The sequence below is a fragment of the Corapipo altera genome, unplaced genomic scaffold, assembly GCF_003945725.1.
Source record: "Corapipo altera isolate COAL_440 unplaced genomic scaffold, ASM394572v1 55, whole genome shotgun sequence".
NCBI classification, from domain to species: domain Eukaryota; kingdom Metazoa; phylum Chordata; class Aves; order Passeriformes; family Pipridae; genus Corapipo; species Corapipo altera.
The window spans coordinates 14270483-14297259 of record NW_020884882.1 but is presented as its reverse complement, the minus strand read 5'-3'; the positions used below and the strand labels follow the sequence as shown (position 1 = coordinate 14297259).

At 38.9% G+C, this 26777-nt stretch overlaps 1 protein-coding gene across 2 annotated transcripts in view; it reads left to right on the top strand.

The window, feature by feature from the left end:
• Positions 1-2773: 2773 nt before the first annotated feature.
• Positions 2774-26777, top strand: part of SHQ1 (SHQ1, H/ACA ribonucleoprotein assembly factor) — a 44224-nt gene continuing 20220 nt past the window's right edge. Inside the window, exons 1-11 of one of the 2 annotated variants that reach the window (XM_027640659.1) lie at positions 2774-2813; positions 4431-4609; positions 5073-5137; positions 5610-5732; positions 6495-6649; positions 7604-7716; positions 9713-9840; positions 17143-17297; positions 18597-18650; positions 20424-20547; positions 25680-25800. In XM_027640659.1, coding sequence (XP_027496460.1) covers positions 4467-4609; positions 5073-5137; positions 5610-5732; positions 6495-6649; positions 7604-7716; positions 9713-9840; positions 17143-17297; positions 18597-18650; positions 20424-20547; positions 25680-25800 — 1181 coding nt within the window. In that variant the 5' untranslated portion in view covers positions 2774-2813; positions 4431-4466. The other variant, XM_027640660.1, reaches the window with a different exon arrangement.

Sequence of the window (26777 nt, the reverse complement as noted above, 5' to 3'; positions counted from 1 at the left end):
GCTGTTACCACTTTATCCTTGTAAAGATTTGCAAGTTTGACCCTGGATTTATGAAGACCATCACCTTGTCTCCAGAGACCCAGGTTCTTATGCTTATCTGAGACAGCACAGAAGGTCTTTGTGATCCAGGATCCTTCTCTGGAGAAATAGAATGAGCAGCTTCATTATCTTTGGATAATGGAAACTGCAAGAGGAAAGAGCAAAAATAAAGCTATGGAGATATCCTGATATTGTGGCCACAGTACTTCTGTAAGTGAAACAGTCAAGGATTATGAACTCCTGGAAAATCAAATCTATGGGGAAAGGAAATTCAGATTAAAATGCATTAGATTTGGAGGAATGCTTCAGGCCACTTAGACAAAAGAAGCAAAAATATTTGGGTTTCACTTGTTTTCAAAGTTAAAGGGAAGAACAATATGAATTTTGCTCAAGTGTGCAATGATATCTGCTATTTCCATCACACAAAAAGCCCTCAATTATTGTTTACATTGTTAATTTATACCAAATTATTGCCAAGTGTAAGTCTAACAACTACAGAACTACTTCTAATTGTTTATAGAAATTATTACACTGATAATTTAAACAATGGAAATAGCTGTGTGTTGTATTCTATTTTATAGTGTATTTCACAGAGAAATGTGTTTCTGATTGAAACCTATGTCTAATTTATTTCCATTTGTTTCCTACATACAGAAACCATTTTATTCTTTGTTTTACTTGTTCAACTAAATGCATACTCTGTATCTGATTACCATTTGTATGTACGTGCCAATTATATATCCAGAATACATTATGTATCATATCTGTGAGATTATGCCAGATTTACTTGTTATTATTAGCCACGTAGAGTCAAATGTGCTCACAAATTGCAAAGCTTCATGTTTCTATTTTTCAAAGGAACAGCAAGTTTTCCTAATTACTTCCCCAAAACACTGTAGAGAATGTTTTTCATTCTTCAGTGCTGCATTAAACATATAGCAGCCAAATTAACTTCTTCATCAGAGAGATGCACCAAGAGATGTAAAGTGGTCTTTGTACATTTCCAAATAAAACTTTCTATTACAGTTCTAAAAAATTCAGTATGCTTTTTTTTACAGAAGAAAGCAATAAACATTCCTTAGAGATGTTCCTTCATACTTTACTTGGATGGAAAAGCAGAATGGCTGAGGCACCAACTTCTTCACTGAAATCAGCATATAAATAGTTTTTTCACAAGGCAACTATTACCAGAAAAAAAGGGCTGGGAGTTCTTAGACTCTAAAAAAATAATAGTGAGGCAGTACTGGAAAGTGTCAGTTAGACAAGACTAAACTCTCTAATGAAACTTCTTATCTTTTATGGACTTGTCCTGCAAATTTGAATTTATGCAGAGAAGACGGTGCCTACTGGTTCATAATCCAGCTTCCTGTCCAATATTCTTATTATAGATTACATTGGTAAGGTCCAAAAGTTAATTAGTGCAGAATTCCTCTGGAAATGCATCAAAAGTTTCTAAGGACATGATCGAGGCCTTGGTCCAAGTCAAATCAGCATCTGAAATTAGATGTCATTAATTTCTTATTATAACAGAAAATGCATTTTATATGCCATGCATCTTCAATTTCTGCAGGAGAAAAAGAGGGACACAAGGAATTTTAAGCAGAATATTAAAACCATACATCAGTTTTAGATCGGTGGGGAGAATGATCTATTTTGAAGCAAATAATTTGATTTTTGTGCAGTATTTAAACTGCTGGTTCAGTTCTGCACAAGAACGAAGAAGTTTCCCCATGAAGAGATGTCATATTCAGTGGATTTCCAGCCTGGGGGATTGTTTGTCTACTTTTTTTTTTTAAAGAAAAATTTATTAGCAGAAGTTACATAATTATGCTTTCTCCCTCCAGGAAAAATGTCTGAATGCATCTCAGAGGGGGCAGCAAGAGGAAGATAGTCAACAGTATTTAAAGATGTAAAGAACCAGAATACCTCTCATGGTCTAAAGGCAGGAAAATCAGACTAATTCTACACTAGGTGCTATATTTAATAAATTACGGCCTTTAAACCAACTTTTCTGCTTTTGGCAATTTTTTGAGCTTCTTGTTGCATTTTCTTCTTAATGCTGTGTTGTAATTCATCAGGATCTTCCTCTTTTCATACTGTCAGTGTGGTTCTGCATTTATCCAATGGCTGAGAAGAGATGTAATTGGGAATTCCTATTCCGACATCGCTCACGGGGTCAATCCTCAGTTTACTGATCTACCTCCCCTGCAGCAAAGTGTGAACACAACAGAAATAACAGGACATTTGCTCACATGGGTTAGTCCTGGAGTAACCACTGGTTTCACAGGAAAGAACAAACCAGCTCTCTGACACACTAAAAACTGTTCAATTTCCACTTATGAAAAGCAGCTGAAATAAAACACACAGAGCGTGTGCAATATATTTTATGCAACTGCAGGTAAGAATCCATCCTTCCTATTTCTCAAGGGGGCGGATTCTGATTTTTAGCCTGAACAACTTAGGTTTTACACAGTTACACTGACCATATCCACACTAACTGTTAACCATTTCCTCTCTAATAACTCCGGGAAACATGGCGCAACTCCATCAGATTTTTAAGAGCGACACGAATTTAAAGGTGATGTCTGAATTCCTGTGTATTTCGCGAAAACCAGTAGGGGTACAGACAAGCAGCCGGCTGTGCCCAGGCTGCCCGGGCACGGCGCTCTGTGAGGGCGGCCGCAGGGGCCGCCATGACGGGGGCGGGGCGCGCCCCGTCTGCGCCTGCGCGGCCCCGCCCCCGGTGCGGGCGGGCGCGGGAAGCGGCGCGGGCGGTGAGTGGCGGCGCGGGCGGGCGCGGATGGGGCTCATCGTCCCTTCCTCATCCCCTTATCCCGTGGCTTTTCCCGCTGGGAGCCGCCTCCTCAGAAGGCTCTGTCCCTCTGGAGGGTGGCCCCGGGGGGTTACGGGCGCAGGTGGGCCCTCGGCCCGGTGTGAGCCAGCGGTGGGAGGTTGTGTTTTACCGGACCCCCCCCCACCACCCCGCACCTTTCCCTGGAGCGCAGCGGTGTTTGCTCGGGAAGGGCTGGAAAGCGGGGTTATTCGGGATACGTGCGGCTTCAGCGGCGTGTTATCGCCGTTCCTCAGCCGTGAGATACCGGGGGGGTTGCGTGGCAGCCTCCGGAGGGGTTTGGGGTCGTTACTTTGGGTCGGGGATGCTCCAAGTGCGGCAGCAGCGCGGGGACGGCTGGGCCTGGCTTTGGGACTGCGCTTAACAGATGAAACTCTGACTTAAGGAAATAAAACTTGCGGACTGACACCCCCTGAGGGGTCTAAACGAGCGGCTGGATTTTTGTATCCCAGTTTGCGGTGTTGAAGTAGACAAGAAGAAAGCCCATAGCGCTGTACTTTTTAGTTTGCAGGTGTTCCCTGTCCAGGCACGACTTTATATAAACACCTGGCAACTTTTCAGCCTGGAAAGGGTGGGAATGTTGCCCTTGAATTAAGTAGTACGGTGCAATGGGGAGTTTAATTTTTTTCACGTGTACCAAATGAGGTAGATTACCCATATGAAGGTAGTCTGTTAATTTAGCCCTGTTAATGGTTAATGGTTGCTGTCTGTTTGTGAAATTGTCACAAAGGGGATATATTTAACAAACATTTATCTGGGAAAGTGCTACTTTTCACTCAGTTTCACAGTTTACTTCTATTCTGCATTTTTTTGGCTAAAATATTTTTGTTTTACAAAGTTAGTTTTCAAAACTGTGTGGCCATTTGTAAACATGCCCTCCCCAAACAAACAAAACTCCAGTCCACAAATGGATTCTAAATTAAACCTGACGAATTATCTTGTATTATTTAGAAGCTATTGAAGAGTCAGACAAGTTGTATATTGGCTGAATAGTACTATGTAAATTCCTTCTCTTATGCTAAATATGTACTCGTGCTAGTGTGTACACACAAATATGGTTCTGATGGATGTTCATCTAAACTGACCTTGCATCTGTTGCTCATTTTCTGGCCAATGTGTGTGTGAACTATAAAATACAGCTCTATTTTTTTTTTTTTGCAAGTTTTACTCTTTTTCAGTGTTTTCTAATAGTGGTTTGTGATCAGTTCACTGAAGAACTGTAAAGGTCTATATGTGAGATTATAAATAACAGTTACAGAAAGTTAAAAAGTTTTAAGGTCGAATTCAGTGTGGTTTTTTATGTGGAACATAACAGGTGCTTTCCTGTTTGCAAATATTAACATTCAGGTGTTCATTAAGGTGCAGAGGTGGTACCTTCACATTCTGGATAACACTTTGATGTTGTCATGAGTGTTTTCTTCTTGAGCATGTGGAAGATCATTTTGTGAGAGTCTGAAATGTCCTTCTTAACAAATTCTGAAGAGACACGATTTGCTCTCATAAACTGGAAACTACAATAATCTTTTTCTTATTTTTATAGGGCTACACAGTCATTCCTTTTCCTGCTGGATCCATCATGATAACTCCAGCTTTTGAACTGACCCAGGATCCAGATTTTCTCACAATAATAATCAGAGTACCTTATGCCAGAGCTTCAGAGTTTGATGTTTATTTTGAAGGGGAAGACTTTAAATTTTATGCTAAGCCATACTTTCTCAGGCAAGTAGTGGCAAAACTTATAAAATTTGAACTTCATAGTAGAGATTGAACTTAATTTTGGTCCCTCCAGAACATTCCTCATCTGCAGCTTTTACAAGGTTGGCTGCAGACAGCCCACTTCATGCAAAGATCTGTTATTTTGGATCTGACCTCTTTGTTCTTAGGCATTAAATCACATTAAAGAGAGTTGAAAGAAACTTTTCTAAATTTAACTTACAATATATTTTTATGTGTAAGATGGCCAGACAGTTCTCTGGCTGTAGGTTTTGTAGAACAAGTGTGTTTTTTCCTGGGAAGAATCCAGGGGGATTTCACTGCGTGGCTTCCATTACTATCAAAAGGAGTCACGTAGTCTAATCCTTTGTGCTGCTTTTGGAATGTGCCTTACATTTTTATAGGCTGAGATGTTAAGTTGCCTCACTGAAAGCCTGACTAATTCTGCATCTCATTTTTTTGCCCACAGATTGACACTTCCTGGGAGAATTGTAGAAGATGGCAGAGAAAAAGCATCCTATAATACAGACGAAGGTATTGGTTCATGTTATTGGTATATATGTCATTAAAAATGCTGCTAACTCCAGTAATTTATGCTTGAAAACAAAAAAGCAATAAAGCCTATAAATTTGTTGCTTGCAGAGTGTTTATTACATGCTTGACTTAAGACAATCAGATTGCTGAAGGAGTTTCTTATGATCTTTTGTAACTTGTTTAGTGGAAGGATTAAAAATAAAACAAAGCTTGTATTCTTCTGTTGGTTTGTGTTTATACAATGTGAGTCAGGAGACCACAGCTGGTTAAATATTCTCTTTGATGTTTTTATCATTAAAATCTTTGAGTTTTGTGAAATAAGGTCAAAAACATGCACAGAGATGGATGCATAATGAAATGCTACCAGTACGTGTCCCAATTCCTCTGAGCCTTTTTGATGAGAGGAAAAATGCACATTTTTGTTTGTCTTGGATATTTTAATGCACTAACTACGTTCTGACTTTCTTTGAAGGAACTTTTACAATCCGGTTACCCAAGGAGGTTCCTGGCCAATATTTTGAGGGCCTGGACATGCTGACATCTCTTTTAGCACCAAAGAAATCAAGATCAGCAAAGCCTTTAGTAGAAGAGATAGGTATGACAAGAAAAATCGTGTTTATACTAATGATACATGTACATAATGAAACAGTTTTAGATCTAGGGTGATATATGTGGAAAAATACAGTATTTATTACTGGCTAGTCCTAGGTGTGAAAAGGGTATGAATAAATGTAGAAATGAGTATGTTGTAGACAATATACATACCAGCTTTATAGGTTTAGTTATGTTAAAATTTTTCCAAAATGTGCTTTAAAATATGCTAATTCTCTGTAGATCTTTGTACCCCTCTAGTGGCTGTAGAGCACACACACATTGGAGTCTTCTGCTTTCTACAAACTACCACAGCTGGACTTTTAGCTCATATGAGCAGCTGATTAAAACCCCAGGTTCTATGGATACCTTGCTTAACATCAGTATTTAACAGACAAAAATGTTTGACTGTCTCTGTTTAAACTTTTAGTACCTGTCTTAAATTATTGATAACATCACTTCCGTCAGGGTCCTCTTAACATCAAATTCTGATCTTATTGAAATCAGTGGAACAAGTATTTCAGTCTTTGAGGGAGTACACTTAAAAAATTTAGCATTCCTGGTCTTCATTTTGAAAGTGGAAGAGTTGGAAGCAGGACCTAGGGGTCACTGACCTGTATGACCCCCCCAGTGTTGTGTAAGATTTCTTAAAAGATGTAGTAAAATGAGAAAGGCTTTTTGTGCTACCCGTGTTTGCCTTTCTAGGAAATCATATATATGTTTTCTGTGCACTGATTTTCTTTCTCTGACCATGCAATATATGCAGCTGCCTCTGCTGAGCTGTCTGAGGAGGAGGAAGAAGAAGACTTTGACTGGGAAATAGAACAGACCCCTTATGAAGAAAGTTCAGAAAGCACTCCACCACTGCAGCACCCTTATGGATTTGGGAATTTGCAGTCAGGGGTGTTCCAGAGGCTGCAGGTGGGTGCATTTTTGTCTTTTTCTGTCATAAAAGTCCTGTTTAACTGGCTGTGTAGGCTCTCTGGCTCACAAGGCAACTTCTGAAGAGTGGACTCTTCAAGGTGTCTGTCCACCTGGTGTCTGGGCTTCACTAGCATTGTGCTGAGGCATCTAAATTTGCTTTTGTGGGTTGATTGGTAGGATAGGAGACTTCAAATACTGTTACTCTGTTCTTGTGCCTTCAGCAGTTTCTTTTAGCCATGAATTGATTGAAACTAATCTAAAACCTGTAGCATGCTGAGTCGTATAACAATACTTGTAGTCACTGTTATTAAAATAGATGATAATTTTTTGTAGTGTTCTTGCTCTAAGCAACTGAGTTGTAGCTGTTTAAAGCAACTTAATTATGTAACTCTAATTATTGCATGAATTGTAGTATTTTCAGGTTTTGGAGCAGAAGGATTGCTATTTATTGAGAAAGTATTTATATTCTGTTAGAATATACATACTGGTTTACTTGTGGAGAAATACATTTCCCATCAGCATTAAAGTACCACTGCTTAATGATGTTTAAAAGGGCTCTGCAACTGCCTATTAATTCATGTACAGCCACTTCAGAGAGCGAGAGAGTCAGAAGAACAGTATCTGTGATTTTTATCTTGTCTTCATTGTGGTTGTGTGCTTTTGTTAAATATTTCAACTTTTACAATAATGCAAAATAACCTCCCTGCCTTAGGATAAAATGTCCTGAATAGACTTGATAATACCATGAATTCTAAGAGGCTTCAAATAATTGCCTTTCCTTGGAATTTGGATGTTTCATTTGCACAGTGAAGGCAGAATTTGGAAGATGGGAAAGGGAGGTTGAAGATCCGGAGATCTCAGTGTAATGCTGATCCCCTCCTAAATTATTACTAAATCAGTCTTGCATGTCATACATGTGGCTTGGTCCTATAACTTTGGCTCCCTTTGCAGGATGAGCTCAGTGATGTGATTGACATCAAGGATCCAGACCATACTCCTGCAGATGAGCGAAGGAGGAGACGCCTGGAAGCTGAGGCTGCCAAGTTTGAGCCTGATCATTACCTGTGAGTATTGATTGACTTCATCTGCTCAAGGAGAGGTACCTCAGCTGAAATACAGTCACTTTTCCTTTTCATAAATTATTTGGTTTAAAGATCATGTCTGGAAAGAATAATTTCACTTTTCATTTGTCTCCTTCTTTGTCTCATCAGGGCAGACCCTGGAGGGTTTTCTTAGTGTGACACACAAGGCATTGCCCATCTGTTTTGGGGTTACTCAGCTGTTTAATTACTGCTTAAGTCCCTCTTCAAGTGGGGCTGCTGTGAACTCTTGCAGAACATTGTTTCATAGTTCACCTCTTCAGCAGCTGAGCAGCCAATCCCTGCCAGCATTTTGGGTTGTAGATGTCAGAACTTTGTTTTCCTCTTGTGAAACAAAGATTAATGAACCATCCCGGTCTATAGGAGGTAATTTGAGTTTTGAAGTTAGGAATATTTTGTCTTGGCCACTTTTTGGTTTTTTACTTTCACATGAAAGCTGTTTTAAAGCAGAATGAGGAAAAGTTCCAAATCAAAACTTTGTGTTTCTTTTGTGCTACTTTGTTTCTTTTGTGCTTCATTCCATGTAATGAACATGGAAGTGATTCTTCGTGTTCTTTTCAGGTTGGGCTTTTTCAGGTCAAATTAGGTTTAGAAGCTGTAAATAAAATAAGTTGGAGCCATGAGATCTATTAATATACATTGATTTCTGCAAGATGAGTTTGGTGGGAGAAGAGTTTAGTCCTCAGTAGGGAGAATTAGTCCTCTGGTGTGTTCTGTGGGGGTCAGGAAGGCTTTACCCACTCTGAGATTTTTCAGAAGGTATCTTTGCAAACCTGGAGTTTTTCCCCAGTTGGGTGTTTCAGAGGCAGCCTCTTGTCTTTCTGTAGCACACAGAAAATAGAACAGCTTTCTGGAAATATCACTTGGAAGTACATTTCACTAGAACTGAAGTAGTTCCTAACCTATAATGGGATGCAAATTACAGTAATTCTAAGTTTCCACTTTAGACTCTGTGTTCTGGCCTGGTAGATGAGTTACACCATTTAGTTTAATGGCTGTGTTTTGGTTGCTTCAGAACAGATGATCCCAGCCTTTCTTCAAGAAAAGTTGTTTTCCCAAGTACCCTGATTAAGAAGAGAAGCTCTGGGAGAAATGGTGGCAAACAAGTGTTCTGGTGCCTTTTAGCAAAGTGTACACTGACTGATATCTCTGAGTGACTTTATAATGACATTGAAGGAAGGCAACAAAAACATCTGTCAGTGTGAGAGTGAAGCAAATTACATTTTGTGTTCAGTAGACTGGGCAGGTTTTGTGTGGTGATTAAGAAGGTTTTAAGAAATTTCCTGCAGTTTTTTTCAGTTCTCTGTATTTATACCATTGTTTGGCTCGAAGAAAAAGCTCATATGGTAAAAGGAGGCTTAGAACTTGAGTCCTTTAGTATAAATCCTCCCAGAATTACTACATTGAGGTTTTTACCACAGTGGCTTTGTGCTGAGATGGATGTAATCTCTCTTTCAGAATTCATATACAACTCTTCTTTTTCCACTTTCCTGCTTTGTGTCCTTGTTTACCTAAAAGTCCATCCCTACTTTGTGTTTACCCTTCAACTGCACACCCTTCCTCCCCACAGAATACCTAGTTCTTGAGTGGGAGAGCTTCCCAGTAAAATCAAATGATTTGTCTGAGGAGCCTTGTCTTTGGAATATTTTCCTTTTAATACATCCAGAACAAATCATGTTTGTTCACCTTTGTGTCATGCTGCAAGCTCATCCATTTCTTGGGATTCTGGGTGGCTCAGGGAAGGTGGAGGAGGTAAGGAAGGGATACTGTAAGATAAGAGAATGTTGTTTATGCTTTTAATAATGATTATTTTCTGCCTTGAAGTCGAAGAACATATCTCTAATGTGTGGAAAATAGCCCAGGGCCCAGTGAGGTGTATTTTATATGTGCATTAATATATACCCACATGCACTATGAACTGAAATAAATAGCATATGACTTTTCTTTTTCTTTTCCCTAGAGCTGATTTTTTTGAAGATGAAGCTATTCAGCATGTTTTAAAGTACAAACCCTGGTGGGTTGATGCACATAAAAAGCTGACAGCCTTGCAGAGAGAAAGTCATCAGGAACATGACACTCATACATTTGGTGAGAACATGCTTATATATATATAAGCATATATATATATAAGCATATATATATATAAGCATATATATATATAAGCATATATATATATAAGCATATCTATATCTATATCTATCTATCTATATATGCACACACACCTGTTGCTTGAATGATAATTGGTGTGATGCCATGTTATGTTCGAGGTTATTGTTCTTAAAGGAAATTTTTTACTTTACTATTATTTTTGTGGGTCTCGGCCTTTTTTTGAAGGAAAATTGTGTCTTTTTAGAAACCTAAAGGGATGTTTTCAGGGTTAGTAGATGGCCTTGTAAGAACACTGTTAACAGATAACTGAGGTCACCTCCCTGCACACAGTGATTGCAGAGAGCACTGCAAGTTACTGTTCTGTATATTCTTCCATTGTCCTTTGCTCATTTCCTTTGTAGTATGAAAATCTGATATTGAAAGTAGATAATGATAATCCCTTCACCAGAGGTTCTTAGTGCACTAATAATACCTCTACTTTCACATTTGCTACAGGAGAAGAACAATGGAATTTGGGTAAATGTTGTGTATTTTACTGTGAATGTAATCTGATCTTCATTCCTGGTCTCTTTTCAGCCTCTGAAGCAAGAAATTGTTAATTATATCCATCATAAATATTTGATTTAAAAAGCATTGGATAAAGGTAGAAAGAAGCTTCAAAACAGAATAATGAGGGGTCCTTTTGTTTGTTTCTATCCATTCACTCCTTAGTAAATGAAACACTCTTATTGTTTGCCTGTGTTAAGGAATATCATTAAAATGAAGAGCTGCTGGTTGATTTTATTGAGGAAGAATATTTTTCCTTCGAATTGAGATAGGTTTGTTTCTCTTCAGTGTGTTGCTGGGTTTTAGGGGCAGCAACAACAGAAAAACCACTTGAGAGCTTGGCAAACCTGCTAATGAAAATTACACAGAAAATGCAGCTACATTAAGGGAATTTTTCTCTAAACCATTTGTTATAAGAATGATAAAAAAAAGATTTGGTCTGAGTCAGATATGGTTGAGTGAAGAGGATCGTGTAGTTTTGGGGATCTTGAGGCAATTTAAGTGACAAAAGAAGTGATGTGGTGTCTGGATGATGTTAATGAGAACAACCCACCCTTTCCCTTTGAAAGACCTCAGTTTTGGTAACATTTGTACTGTTTGAATGGCAAGTGACTGAGACCAGTGGAGGCTCTTAAACCTGAGTGAGTTGTGGTGAGGGAAACCACCATGAGAGGGAGTGCAGGTTCCACTTGAAGGTCTATGAATGGAAATACAGAAGGGCAGGAGGTGGGTCTGGGCTGTTCCCCCTGGAATCTGATCATCAGCAGGATGAGTTCCCTGTGGGTTTTTGTTGCTTCATCCAATCAAAGGATGGTCCAGCTAATCTGAGTTACAGATCCAGGAATCCTTACAAGCTGGGTGCAGTTTGACTGCACGTCTGCCTGACTCTGTGTTCCATCCTGCCTGAGGGGTGGAGGTGACAGAACAGGCACATAAAAGGAACAGGGGCTGTGTTAAGTGAAGGACCTTCTTTACTGCTTGAGAAATCCCATGTTATTTCCACTAAAACCGAGGAGTCTGCCTGCATTAAGCCAGGGTGTGCTGTACAGGGAGAAGGATAAGGAGGCTTTCACTGCATTGGAGTGTGCTCCTAGTGAGGAGCCTTTGAACACAAGTGCTTAGCTGTAAAAAGCCAGAGGGTACTCGAGCACAGAAGCTCTAAGGGCACAAACACTGTCCATGTTGCAGATTGTTCCAAGGTGTTGTATGATGTGTGGTGATTCTTTGAGCCTGTGTATACAGGAAGGTGGGAGGTCAAACCTTTTTTGTTACAAAAATCAGACATAAATGTCGCCTGTTTACTTTTGAACTTGTTTAAGGGCATAAAAAAAGAGGAATTGAAACCTTGATGCAGGGGGTTTTGTATTGCTTATGGAGAAAAAGCATAAAATGAAAGTACCCAGATTACTTACTCTTCCTGAGTTCCAAATTCATTTCTTCTGTTAAGGAAAGCATCTAAAATAAGGTCATTACCACCATCTTCCACGATGAGGACTTCCAAGCATACAGCCTGTAAAGAGACTTCAAATATTGAGATGTTTAAAACATGTACAGCTCATGGCAGGTCTGCTACCCTGACCAGCTTGCAGAAACTTTTGTCTGTCCTGTGTGAAGGAAGGTTTTGTTCTTGATTTAAACGTGTGCTGCTCCAAAGCTGTTAGAAAATGTTTATTTTCTTATTCAGAAACACTGAATGAATGGAATAAGTTTTTATTTCTTCTTTTTCCTTACTTATATTGATGTCCTTTTAGTTGTTCTCTTCAGTGTTTTCTTGGAACTAAAACCTTCATTACGTTTGTCTCTGTCTTTGGCTGCAAGGAGTAATTAGGAATAGAGATGGCATTTTTTATTTTTTGCATGGCATTACAATTAACTGAAGATTTTCTTTGGTTGATTACTGCTCTTATATTCATCCCTGGTTATTTTCTCCCTGTTTTTACATCATCAGGTTTTTCTAATGTCTCATTACCAGATTTTTTTTTCTTTTTGGATTATCTCTTCTCATTAACATTTAAAGTCTTTGTCTCTCTTCTGTCCTTACCTTGAGTCTATTTTTATTTGACCTTTTTCTCCAGCTCGTGTGCATGGTGTGTGTATTTTGCCTTTTTTAAATTTATTCTTTTTTTGTCCTTAGTGTCTCTTCTTTCTTTGGTCCTTTTTTTACAATTTACTGTGTATCATCTCTTCTGGCCCATTTTGCTCACACTTACAGTGTCTAATGCAAGTCAATTAATATTCCATAAAGCCCAACTAATTACCCAGCCTTTTTCATGAGGGAATAAAACTTTTGGAAAGCTTTCTTTTTGCTGCTGCTGAAGTTTACATCAGTGTCTCCTGCTTCTACAGATTTCAGATGAAAGGGTTTGTATTTTCTAACAGTCACATTCAGCTTGGTTAAAAGTTCATTTTTATTCTACTTCCAGTTGCACAACTGTAAAAACTCCTCTTTAGGCAACACAATAATCTTCAAAGGCTCAGGCTGACATATGTATTCAATCTAACATTTATATGCTCCAAGGATATCTTATTTTGTTCATGGTAACCTGTGACCATTCTCTCTCTTATTTCTTTATAGAATGAGAAGCAATTTCCTCTTAAAGATCCACCTTTCAGTAGAGCTTGGCTCAAATATATACCATTACTGGTAGATTCATAAGTTTAAGATGAATCATTTTTCCTTTTTTATCAGATTTCTGCAATTACTCTGCCACCTTTGCATCATGTCTGTCTTCCTGGCACTGCTCTGCTGCAGAGCAGGTATTTGTCATGTGAGGGAAGATTGCTTTTTATTCATGCAAAATCCTTAATGATCTGTCTCCTCTGTAAAGTACCTCAGGTTTTAAAAGGCAAGAACAGTAAGAAGAAAGGATGATGTATGGTTTTGATATGGTTTGCAGGAACTGTGTGTTTCTTTAAGAATAATGGGAAAAATTAGTATAAGGAGATTGTGTGAGATCCAGGAGAGACTGTCCAAGTCCAGTGATTCCATGGAGAATGCCTGGAGGAAGAAGGTCAGAAGTGATGTGGACGAAACATGATGTAAATGTTGATTCAAGAAGTGCAGGGAAGAAAATATATTAGTGAAGGAGCTAAAATTTTAATGGAAGAAAGGCAAAGAAAGGGGAGGGATGAACAAAGCAGACTTGACTGATCATGGTTTAAAGGGAATACAGGTGTGCACAGGAGGATAGCTTTGTGTTTTTACAACTTCTAGTTCACTTCCTGTAAAACTGAGGCTTTTCTGATCACAGGTCTCCCTGACAGAGCTTTAGGGGGTCCTAAAGATGGGCCCATCTGCAACTTCTCCAAAAATGGCCCCATGTACAAGGGAAAGAGCTTTTCTTGAATATTCAGTGCCACGTTTTTAAATGTGGAGTCCATACAGGAAAGAGAGGTTATCAGGATGTCAGCACTGTGGGAAGGTTCAGTAACCTCTCATAAACCTCACAACAATTTCAAACACAAGAGACAAATCAATAGAAAATCAGCTTCATTAGTTCAGCTGCTTGTTTAAGTTTGTTACTATCAAGTATTTTCAAGGCAGTATCCAGCACTGGGGAAAATGCTGATCCTGCACAAAGCCTTTGGGCATCTTTCTAGGCAGAGTAGTGCTGCCTTTTATCTCTTAATGGCTTAGGAAGAGCTTGTAAAGAGACTTGTTTGCTACTGATTAATATCAATAACTAACTTTATTCCTGACTAATCCTCTCTCTGCTGACTAATCTCCTCCTTTATCTGCTGTTGCTGATTCCTTAACCTACAGGGATAGAAGTACACATTTAAAAACCTCAATATGGTAAAATAATATTTTAATTTAAAACATAAAAAAAGGAGGGATCAGTTCTCCTCAGTTCTTTTTCAAGAGAGCTGTGGGATTCAAGGCTTGACTTGACAGGACCTTAAGCCAAGGCTCTGCTCTCACCAAAAAACAGCTGGTTATCAGAGGTCCTTCCTGACCTGTTCTTTCCTGATCTGACCACTGAGTCAGCTCTCTGTGCAGATATAGCACATTTTATCTAAGTGCCCCTAACACATTTAGCACTGGAAGTGTCATAGTGGTCTGGAGATACAGATCTTACAGTGATTTAAGTGGTGTTATCGCAGCAAAATACCAGTAAGGCTGTAACAAAACACCCTCTGGCTGTCAGACCTCATCCTCCCCTCAGAGATTAAACTGTGCTTCATTGACACTCAGGGTCTGAAGGGCAATTTGAAATATCTTTATTTTAACATGAGGAATGGCCAGTTTAAAGTATGTAAAAGAGGTGATTAAAGTGTGAGGGTGATCTCTGCAGGACTATCTGTCAGTAACTTTGTGAGGTGAATTTGTCTCAGTCCTTTAGGCTTGCATATATTAACAGTTTCACTGTGGCTAGAAGGGTGGTTTTGCCACTGACAAATGTACAAAGCAATGTAAAGTCAAAGTTACAGAAAACTTGCAAATTTAGTGCTTGATAAGTACCAGCAGCTTCTGCTTTGCATCAGATTAATATTAATTGTTGTACAGACTATTAACTAAAATGTTGGTAATGCAAGTGTACAGAAGTGCACAGGCTTAATACAGCAGAAAGTGAAATTACAATTTCCCTTGTTCATCTTACTCCATGTACTTGGCTTTTGAAGTGGGAAAACACAAGAAGTTGGTGATTTGGATGTGTTAATTACGAGTTTTGTAGCAAATGTGGGTAGAGTCCTTCCCAAATCTGCGTTCATGAAGCCTAGCCATGATGATGATGAATAATGAGTTTCAGGCCTGGATAATTCAAAACTTTAAGGAATGGATAGATATTTATTTGTAACATTATTTTCTCCAGAGAGATATTTAGAACACCTGGCACTTTGCAGTGAGTTAATGAACATCATGTATCATTTACCTTTGGGAATTCTCTAGTCTGTGTCTTGTTTGCCATTGTTTAGTAAACTTGGAATTTCTTTATTTATGGTCCATTTGTAGATGTTATGATGCTTCAGAGTTTACATTTCAAAGGAAGAAAACTTTACTCCCATGTTTCATGAACTTCACTTGGAATTATTTTGCTTTCTCCTTAAAAGAGAAATAGGGTTCACATTTATACTGAAGCATCAATTTACAAAGAAATGTACTGATAGAATATAGATACATCACCTCTATTAGTGATATAAAGTGTAATACAGAGCTGCTTTGCATGGACAGAAAAACAGAGTTAGAACTGCCATAGTCTTACTAAATTGTCACTTCTTTCTAGATCTTAGCAAGTGGAAGAGATTGGCTTTGTCAAGATGATACAAAAACTGGAATTTCTTTTTGTGGGAACTTGTAAATAAATGGAGACTGGCTTGACTCTAGAGTAATGTTTAGCTCATCAACAAGTTTCCATAGGAATTTAAATCAAGCATTTCATGGTTATGAAGCTGATAGAAATATTAAAAAAGTTCATACAGTAGAAACATTCAAAAATGTTCCTCCTAATGCATAATTCTATGTCTGCATATGTACATGCCTTTGGCATCACAAACATTTGTTTCAAAACATGTCATCAAGTTAGAAAGCTCCTGGGATAAAGACCACCAGTGGATAAATCCAGCAGTCTTACCAGTGGATTATATCCCAGAGATTGTGGATTGTGTAAGACATTTGAGGAGAGAGATCTGTGAACACACTGAGCTGCTGCTGTGGTGTGACCAGACTGTGCTCACTATGCCAGTCCTACTGAGTGAATCAGAGCCTGTGGGCAGGGAATGCCAGTGTTCCATGCAGCCTGGATGGAAATCTCTTGGCTTTGGCTTCTGGCAGTTTTAATTGTTCTAAGTGGCTTCTTGGTTTCCTTTGGGTTGGCACAGAAGTGGCTCCTACTCAGTTCTCTGCTTAACCTCCACTGTTCTTCCAGGGTAACTCTGCCATCCTTGCTGGAGTGTTTTAAGTACAGAAGGGTGAGCATTCAATGTCCAATCTGTGCTATCTGTGTCTGTACCCCTGTTTGTCAGGGAAATCCTTTGATGCAGTGTCACAGCATTCCTGTTGTGTTATCACCTTCCCTGTGCCTCCCAAAGGAGAAGGTACTGGGCAAGAGGATTCTTTGACTTGGCTCAGTATTGCCACTCTTAACTAAGGGAGGTGCACTGAAGATAAACCAAGTCTGATGGTCACTGATGGGGGATGCCACAGCTCTTTGGGAGGAGATGCAGCTTCCATAACTATTGGTGGGGATAGGATTTTGATCCCTTAGATCTCCCTCAGACACTCGAAGGATGTTCTCAGATGGCATCAACAAAGATCCTAAACCATGCCTAGGTCATGAGTCAAAATGGATGAGGCTTGGAAAACAGAATTGTACTTTTTTTTTTCCCCTTCCCTATTGTTTCAGTTCTTACCTTTTTCTCCAGTAAGAAAATACATCTGTCTTTTTATCCTGTCTTCTTTTATTTCTCCCACACAAGGTGGACTTAAACTTCGTCTTACTCAGCTTCCGATTGTGCATCCAGGCAGAAATCCTTGGCACTTTGAGAGGTTCCAAATCATCAGTGTGTACATGCAGTAGACTGCAGGGCTGGAGCTTGACATTGAAAGGAATATATCAGAGTTTAATAAAAGTTAAAATGAAAGTAAGAATGATTTAGGCTTTTGCTTGAGTGATGAGTGACTTGTGATTAGTTACATGCTCCTTTTTAAAGAGACTGTTCAAGTAGTATTACCACCTATTAAAATGAATGTGCCAGCTTTAAATTCATAATCAATTATCCTTTTACTTTTTATAGTTGTCTTCTCTGAGGAAGAGAGAGAGCAGCTCAGAAAGTTCACAAATAAATCTTACCTGCTGGATAAAAGGAGCCGTCATCATGTATATCTTGGATTAATTGATATCCTCCTGGCATATTGCTATGAGATCTGTGTCAATGAAGGGGACAAAAATGTAAGTTAGAAAAAATAAAAATATGTGTTAGGAACCTAGTGCTGGACCCTGTCCTGCCATTTAGGAAACTTATTTTTTAAAGTGAACTTTCTTCCAAGCATTAAAAATATATGATTGACTTTAAATTAAGGACTTTGTATCTCTGGATTGAGCTGTTGGGATGCATGTGGGGATTAAAGGGATTTCAAAATACTTGTGTTCTTCTGCAGCAGCATTTTAGTAGGAGAGATGTGGAACTGCAGGAGATTCCAGACAATTCTGTTTGTTTCTGATTTGGGTTGTGATGGGTCTTGGTTTATGCAAATGGAAATTTAACAAAATAATTGTTCTTTTTTTGTTGTATACTGTTATGTTGATAACTTGCCCTTTTGGAAATGGACTTGCTTCCCAAGTACAGCTTTGAGCCTTGAATCTCCTCTGCTGGTATTTACCAGTGAGGTGTTTTCTGAATGCTTTTAATCAAAATATTGGGACATGTAATCAAAATTCTCTTCTATCTTAATCAGACTGGCTTGGAGAGCATGGTTTGTAGAAAGAGAAGCAAAAATGTCCAGACCTCTTCATTCAACAGAATAATCTGGGATTGTTGTTTTGTGTGTTAGTGCTGCACAAAATTGCAAATCTGCCAGGAACACAATTGTACAATTCTTTATTTGGTTTGCAGTGAGTGTATGGGATATGCAGAAAACACACTGTGGGTTTTGTCCTTTTTTCACCCTCTTTTTTTTTTTTTCTTTTATTCCTGTTTAATAGGAAAACCAAGACATTCAGGCCACACAAATCTTTACGAGAGCCAGGATTACAGATCAAGGCTTTCTGGCTTTTTGCCCTAATCATCCCACTAGACCACACTTGCACACAAATACTGTGAATCTGTCACATTTTAAGAATAATGACATTTTACATATACTGCTGGCTTTGGGACCCTCTCCCAAAGCCAAAAGTCTTGAGCTGTTTTCTTGAAACAAGGCAGTTGAGCTTGGCTTTTGTTGATTCAAGTTTCTGTTGCTTTGTGCAAAGGGACAGAATTCCACTAAAATACTGTTTTTCTGTGCATTGCTGTTGTATTTCAAAGACTTTGTGCATGGGCTCAATATTCCCAGTATGAAAACCAACATCTGCATTGCAATATAATTTTTAATGCTGTCCTGTGACTATTTCAATGCACGTAATGTAATTACTGCTGCTTATTCACAAAGGTTCTTAAATTGCTGCCAGAATGTTATCTTAAATAGTTTGCCAGCAGTCTTGAGTGTGGGGTTAGATAACACTTATTTTACTGTCTTCTCTTAAAATTAGGTTGAATCGTCTTGGAACATCAGGAAACTGAGTGCAACATTGTGCTGGCTGGAGGTGAGGCAAAACTAAAGTTTTGTGTTATGTGGTTTTGCTGTATACTTGGGGGTTTATGGGTGTTTTATGTTGCTTTTGGGCAAAGTTTACTCTTGCAGTATTGAATGTTAGTGGATATGTGTTGCTTTACCTGCCCCTTGTCTTTTCAGCCTTATTTATAGAATCATAAAGGTTGGAAAAGACCTTTAAGGTCATCAGGTCCAACCATCATCCCAGCACCACCCCCTTGTTCCCTGTTAAACCACGTCCAAGTGCCACATCCCTGTTTGGTTGCTGCTCACCCTTTGAAGCCAGCACAGATTAGAGGAAACACTGAATTCTGCTCTTTCCACATTCACACTGTTCCCTGAGTGTACCCAGAGCTGTGTAAAGAAGTTGCTAAAGAGCTGGCAGTGGAAAGGATGGCCTGTAATCCACTCATTGTCATGATGCAGCACACTGGGAAGGACTGTCCCAGCCCCATTCCTGAAGTTACTGAGCCAAGTCTCAGTTTGCAGGATCAAAACTGAAATTTGACAGGACTTTTGGCTTCATCCTTTGAAGTTTTCTAGTGGTGGTGAATGTTACATTCACTAATAACTTATTCTGACAACAGGTTTTCTAGATCTTTTATTATTAATTCTGCAGTAGCAGGTCACAAAAGAGTGCACTTAAAATGCACTGATTGCCTCAATTCCTGATTTATCTCTTTCAGATCCATGTCCTAACATAGTAAAGGGGTTTTCTGCATGTCCTTATGATATAGCAGTTCTTGATGCAGCCTGTGCCAACTGTCTATTTCATACTCAGAAAATTCAGTCTCCTGGCACCAAGCTGTTAATAACTATCTCTGTTATACAAACCATGTAGGGTGGGTGTTTTCATCATTCTGTAAACAAAATTGCCTGAGCTCTGGTTTGTTTGAACTGGCTGCCATTTTGCTGGGCATGACATGTACACACACCTTAGCCTTTAAATATTAAATCACAAACCATAAATGATTTAAATGCTTGCTGGTCATCCATTAAAATGAAAAATGGGTTGAGGTAGTCATGGTGCAGAGAAGTGCTGGCTGTCAGCAAAGCGTTTTTATTAATTTTAATAAATTGAGGGTTCAAGATGAAATAGGTATTTTTATTTGAATTCATAAATGGAGTATTTTGTCTTGAAAAGTGAGAGCTGGGAAGAAAATCACTCTTTTAAAAAAGTCTTTAATACCACCTTAATGCCTCTGGCCTGAGTAAATTAGAGGTCTTCCTCACTCATAAAGGAGGACAAGGAACTGCTCTCCCCAAGCAGGTATATTTATCTTTGTCTTGAATATCTGTAATTTTCATGGAAGGCAGAGTCATGTATCATTTCTAAAGATCTTATATGTACACATGTATTTGGTTAATATCATGTGGATTTAATTTTTCTTTATTTTTAAAAGGCTTTTTATAGCTTCTCCTTAATATATATAATAATGTGAGACAGATGTAATTTATTGCTTTAATCTAAAGGATGGCAAAGTCTTGAGGTAGATGTTTTATTCTGATGTTCTCTACGTTCTTTTTTTAATCCAAAACCACTAAAATGTACAGGACTTCTGTCATCCTGCCATGCAAACCAAATGTGCAGTGTCTTGTTTCTGTTTAACATGTTGATTTCCATATCTATTCAAATACAGCTTTTTAGAGGCATAATATATAAAAATTTACCTTTTTTTGCTCCTATTCTGCTATGACTTTTTTCCTTAAAGCAAAACAAACAAGCACAAAGACTAATTCAGATTTTTTTCACTGATATACACAGAGCTTCACTTGCATCCATGATGTCCTGGTATCTTTTGGAAGAAGAGTGCTGTGCTACCCCCTGTACAGACACTTTGGGTTAGTGACACGTGCCTTCAGTGACACAGCCATGATACTGCAATTAGGTGAGTGTTTTAGGGGTTGGAAGTGATGCCTGTAGAGCCACCTTGTTTGTGTGTCTGTTTGCTTTAATAATTTTGAATCCTTTGGCCAGTTTCACCCAAACTTGAAATACCAACATTTCTGGACATGTGGTGGTTTTGTGAAAATGGGGCTGTGGAGAGAAGAGGAAAAAAAAAAGAGTGCCTTTAGCAGTAGAAAGCCTCTGAAACAACTAATTTATTAGGCAGCAGATAACACATGCTGTATTCCTGAGGTGTTCCATGGTGTGGGGCAGTTCAGTGTTGCTGTGCAGAATCACACACCTGAGGAGAAGGGGGACTTTTGTGGCTCCTACTCAGTGTTACAGTTCTTTGCAGGTTTAAGGCAGAATGGTTGAGGTGACCCCAAAGAATAAAAAAACTGGCTGTACACCATGTTTTTGTAGCTTTTTGTTTCCCCTTGAGGAGTGGAACTGGCATCTGACTGACTGCAAATTATTCCTTCAGCAGTGATGTTCTTTTTGTATATTCCCTGTTTATCCCAGACAGCTTTCCTGTGACAGTACAGATCTTCAAGCCTATGGCTTTTCCAGCTCCTGTTTTGCAGTTGTACACAACCATGTTTATATCTCGCGTTATGAAAGTTACTTGCAACTTTTCTATTTATCCTGAGTTACTACTTTAAAAAAAAAAAACCACATTCAGGGTTAAGATTAATTTTTTTGGACAGAAGAATCACTGAGAAGCAACACTTCAGTGGTTTATTTTCAATTGCAGGATTAAAAACCCACACAAATGACAATATTCATCTCTACCACTGCCAAAAACTATTGATTCAAAATACTATTTACATTACAGCAGTCAGGTAGTGAAGTTTTAAGGGGGAGATAGATGCTGTCCTTCTTCACTTATCTCCACTGGCTTATGTTGCTGTCCATACATGTGAAAAAATAAAATTCTGGTAACAAAACTGCAATGATACAGTGCTGTCAGCCTTTTGGATTTGTTTTTTTTCTAAGGAGGATAGTACATGAGAGATAAGATACTTGCTTTTCTTTCAATGTCACGATGGAAAATGGTACTGCAGCGAACTTTCAGTGATCCAACAGAATTGGTAAGGGAGATGAGGAAAAGCTGAGAAGAGCTGGGGGTTGTTCAGTCTGGAGAAGAAGAGGCTTCAGGGAGACCTTAGAGGCCCTTCCAGCACTTAAAGGGGGCACATAAGAAGGCTGGAGAGGGACTTCAGACAAGGGTGTGGAGTAATTGGACAAGGGGGAAAGGCCTTAAGCTGAAGGAGGACAGGGTTAGATGGGATGTTGGGAAGAAATCCTTCCCTGTGAGGGTGGAGAGGCCCTGGCACAGGTTGCCCAGAGAAGCTGTGGCTGCCCCATCCCTGGAAGTGTCCAAGGCCAGGTTGGACAGGGCTTGGAGCAACCTGGGCTAGTGGAAGGTGTCCCTGCCCATGGCAGGGGTTGGGACTTGGTGGTCCTTAAGGTCCCTTCCAACCCAAACCATTCTGTAATTCCTCTTCATGTGGACATAAATCCATTGAGAGTGGCATGGGCAGTGTAGTGATGAAAGTAATGGTGATGAATGTGAACTTCAGAAAGTTTGTGTATCAGATCAGTATTTACTGTTATGGTGCCTGTAGAGTGTGAAAAGTGCTGGGCTTTTTTAAGGAGCCAACTGCCAAAGAATTGGAAAGGTACCAAATGGATGGGTTACCCATCTGTAGTCAGAAGCAGGGTGGGGGAAGAGAGTATGTGTAGGTATTGTTAAAAGAAATAGGGGTTTAGGTAATGCTTGTACCACCAAGACACATTTGTTCAGTCAAAAACTTTCCCCTTTCAGTCTTCAGTGGTATTTGAACCGTTCTTTTGGGATCTTCTGTTTTTACAAAATACTTAGCAAAGTATGCACTATGCAAATCAGACTAAGTGTAGATAACATTAAATACTCTGTTACCCTCTTTGGAAATGATGCATCACCAATTTGGCACTGTATTGTTATATGGGTTTGAGTGACATAGGTAAAAATCAATAACAGATAATGAATTCAATTAAATAGTAACACAAAACTTGCTTTTCATGTAGATTCAAGGACTGCTGTTTAACTTAAAGGAAGAATTGATTTAAATTGACCTCTCCTGACTTGAGATTTCTTTCAGGATGCCATTGACAGAAGCTGGGACATGGTATAATGCAATGTTTCGCCAATAATAAGCACAGTAAACTAATATATTTTAAAATACTAAAGAATTCTGATGGCACTGAATGCCTCAAGTTATGTTACTTGACTTTAAAAAAATTAGTCCTGTGTTGGTGGATCACTTCCAAGATACAGGATACTGCATTTTTAAGCTATTAAGGATCCTTGCATGTGGTTGAAACACTTTATTTTGCATTAAGACTTCCTGCCAAAGTCTTAATTGTAAGACAAATGCATAGAGCTGATTAATGTTGAGGTTCTCAGCAGATTTTTTCATATGCTGTTCTAGTGATCTGTGGTACTTAAAGTACTTCACAAAACTGTTTCAAATCAACGTAGTTGTTGACTGTATTTATCTGTTCTTTGGGTAGGATTGAAAAAGGGAATGAGCTGGCAGTGGTACATCCATGACCCTGCCAGAGCAGGTGACCCATTGTGGTCCCTTCCCACCTGAACTATCCTCTGATTCTGTGATTTTGAAGTTGTCATCTATGAGCTGGTAATAAAAACTCATTTGGGCTCTTTTTTGCAACATGAAATATCCTTTGCTTCTTTTCATGCAGAACCTGACACTAATATATTTACAATTCTACAACTGCCCATTAAAAACAGATAGTACTGTTGCCTAACTGGGTAAGTTATTACCAGGATGTTTCAATTTAAAAGCCTTTCAGGGTTCTTTTCTTGTGTTTAAACATCCTGTTGTTCTCTCTTTTAAATGAAACAGTAAAGTTCAGTGTATCTTCTTAGATCAGTGCTTCTCCTTGAAAATGTGGAAAAACGTACAGAACTCTTCAGGAAAAATAATGTAAAATAGATATATGTGACTTTAAATTTCCTTTGCTTCCAAATACCCAGTATCAAAGGTGGTAGAATTTCATGATGGTGTAGAACCAGTATAATTTGTTCTATCAAATGGCAGATACAGAGCTGGGGTCAAATTACATCCTTTTTTTTTTTTTTTAAATAGTCTGTGAAAAGAGGACTGGCTTTCTGAAAATGTAGAATTCAAGTTGCAGGCTGTGGGGTAGCAGCTGTCATAGCAAGGAACTCCAGAACAGCCCAGTGATCTGCAGACAATTGCTCTGGATTTTCTGTTACAGATGTTGGGACCTTTTTATTTGTGCTTTTAAAACTGTTGGGGTTTTTTGCATAATCAGGAAATAGTATCTGCACATAAAAAGCAGGGTATTTATTGATCAGTTAAATGCAGAGCTGTGACTTCACACAGAAGAGATGCAAAAACTGGGTTAAATCATATGGACTCACACTCTAAAAGCAGACATTTGGTAGTTTGCTGTGCTCTGTGTTTGCCTTGACTCAGGATTCCCTAGTCCATGTCTGGCAAGATTTGCAGCCTCTCTAATTAGAGACCCATTAAGCTCCTGGATCCAAAACTTTTAATTTATGAAGAAAGACTTTTTAATTGAGAATTAGTGTGATATTCACTGCTGTGCGTTGTCTCTTGGCAGATGAGTAGCAGGAGTGGATGTTGTAAATGCTTTGGGCTGACAGCTTGACAGCTGGAACCTGAGAAAATTAGCAAGATTTTAATTCCACATATCATTTCTTTTTAAAAGAGCTCACTTCTTTTTAGTCAAAATAGTGAAGTTTGACAAGCTTGGCTTGACAAGCATTGATGGGGATGCAGTCTAAAAGTTATCAGTTATATTTGGGATTTTGTTTTCTGACCTGATTTCTTCAGTAGGTTTCCCAAACCAGCGAGTTTTTCAGTTCTTTGCCGTGACTTATTACTCTTTGTTCTTTCTCCTTATTGCCATCTTCCTCATCCTTTAACTTTCATTCTCTGTCTCTGTTTTTGCAGCATGGAATTACTTACAAACAAATAAACAAATGTTGTGCTTGAACAGCAGGGGGAGTTCTGATCTTTTTTTTTCCTTTTTTTTTTCCCCCCTCCTTTTTTTTCCCCCCTGCTCTTCTAAATCTGTAAAATGTAATTTCATCCCTGTTCAGGTTTCATAGCCTAGGAGGAGCCAGCCTCTTGGGAGAGGGTTATTAGATTCCATTTGCAGTAGTGGCTGTTTTCATTTGAATATGGTGGGTTTTTTCCCCCATTAAACAGCGAAAATAATTTTTTTTAAGTGTTCCAGCACTTAACCCTTTAGCAACTGTAATCAGAAAACTAAGGGAGGAGATTCCAGCTAATTGGATTGTTGCATATGAAGGAAAAATCAAACTGACAACAGAAAGCCTTCTGGTTGTGGAATGATAAATCATTTACGTTTTTAATCTTTTACTGAGTTGATTATCTGCGTGTCAAATGACCCTTTTTTGGGCCTAAAGGGAGTTTTTCTTTCATTTTGCCAAATTATTCATTAACTAGTCAGAAGCAGGAAAAGTTTTCCCTAATTTCAGGCCCTGGTGAGCTGTTGGGCAGGGGCATCATTATGCTGCCTCACACAATTCCATGTGCTTGACCCTGCTGAGGGCTGTGTCTTCCCAACCTTGCTGTTTTCCAGCACAGGTATTTGTGGAGGCATAAAGGGAAATGTGTTTTCCTCCAGAGAAATGATGGGGCATAACTTTTTGTTATTTGTGAGTTACTTTTCAGTTTACTCTTTCTTTCTTTTTTTTTTTTTTTTTTTTTTGGTCAAAATACCATGCACTCTGTGCCTGTTACAAAGTTTGGGACAGCACAGCTTGGAGAAGTGGAAAAGCTGGGGGAAGGGGCTCCTTCAGCTGTGGAGAATTACATGCATGACTGTGCCTTGAGGCTTTAGCCTTGCAGAGAGATTCCCACTGAATTCAGAGGGATGTGGATACCAAGGGACATGGTTACACTGCTGCTGTCCTGAGCCTGTGATTCAACTCTAAAGTTCCAGGATGGTTGTAGATACCGTGGTTATTAAAGCCTCACAGGTGAGATGATGATAAATATGATCTATTAAGATTTCTAGTGGTTCACAAAACCAAAAATCTATTTCCAGGAAAAGCTGCAGTTTTGAAGTGTCTGCTGGACATTCACAAGATTTTCAGGGAGAGTGACCCTGCCTACATCCTTAATGATCTCTTCATTACAGACTACTGCATCTGGATTCAAAAAATCAAGTAAGTTCTTCAGTAGTTATTGGTGTGGGTAATGTTTTCAGCATACTTCATCTGTGAACAAGTATCAGCAGAGTAAAAAGAAGTTCTGTCCCCTATACGTGGAAATATGATTGCTCTTCTTCATTTAGTAGCTGTGTCTGTCCAGCTATTCTTGTGGAGATATTCAGTGCATTTTTTTATGTAGTGACATGACTGGAGAAAGGAGGGAGGAATTGCATTTTAAATAAAAATGTGAGTTTTCGTGAATCTGTTAATAGGGGTTTTTTTGGGGGGAAAAACAGCTTCTGCAGAATTTTCATTCTATTGCAATCTCTCAGGAAGAAAAAAGCTTGTATATCACTTATATAACTTCAGGATAAAGGTAAGAAATAACTCCTAGTTCTGAATTGAATTGACAGCACAGGCAGACCATTGACAGCTGTATGAAACATTGATTTATGGGCTGTAGCAGTTGTAGCAATTGATTATCAACACCAGAGTAAGTGTCACAAATCTCCATGCACTGTGTGCTCCTGCCCCTGGAGCTGTTTGCCAGCTCCCTCTCCCTGACAATGTGCTTTGGCTTCCACTTCACTTGAGAGGAAACAGTGACTCTGCCACTTCCAGGCAAAGTCCCTGCACTTCAGCACTTCTGTGCCTCACCTGTGTTCTTTCAACAGAGTCAGCATGGCTTATTTCCAGAGTTTTGGGAAGTTTGCAGCCAGACTGGTTCCAGTATCAGCATGTTTTAATGGCTTAAAACCAAGAGTGTCGGTAGGAAAACAGTGGAAAGTGGATTAAATGATTAAAGCAAGCTGCATGTTCAAATCTTACTAAGCTTTATATTGTTCTTGTCAGATTTATTCTGTTTTCCATACAGCTTTTGTATTTTCTTCCTTCCTTTTTATGTCTTCGCAGCCTTCTCTGAAGGGCCACAAAAGAAGGTGTGAGTTGGAATAGGCATTACTGATGTAAACACAAAAAAATGCCATTTTCAC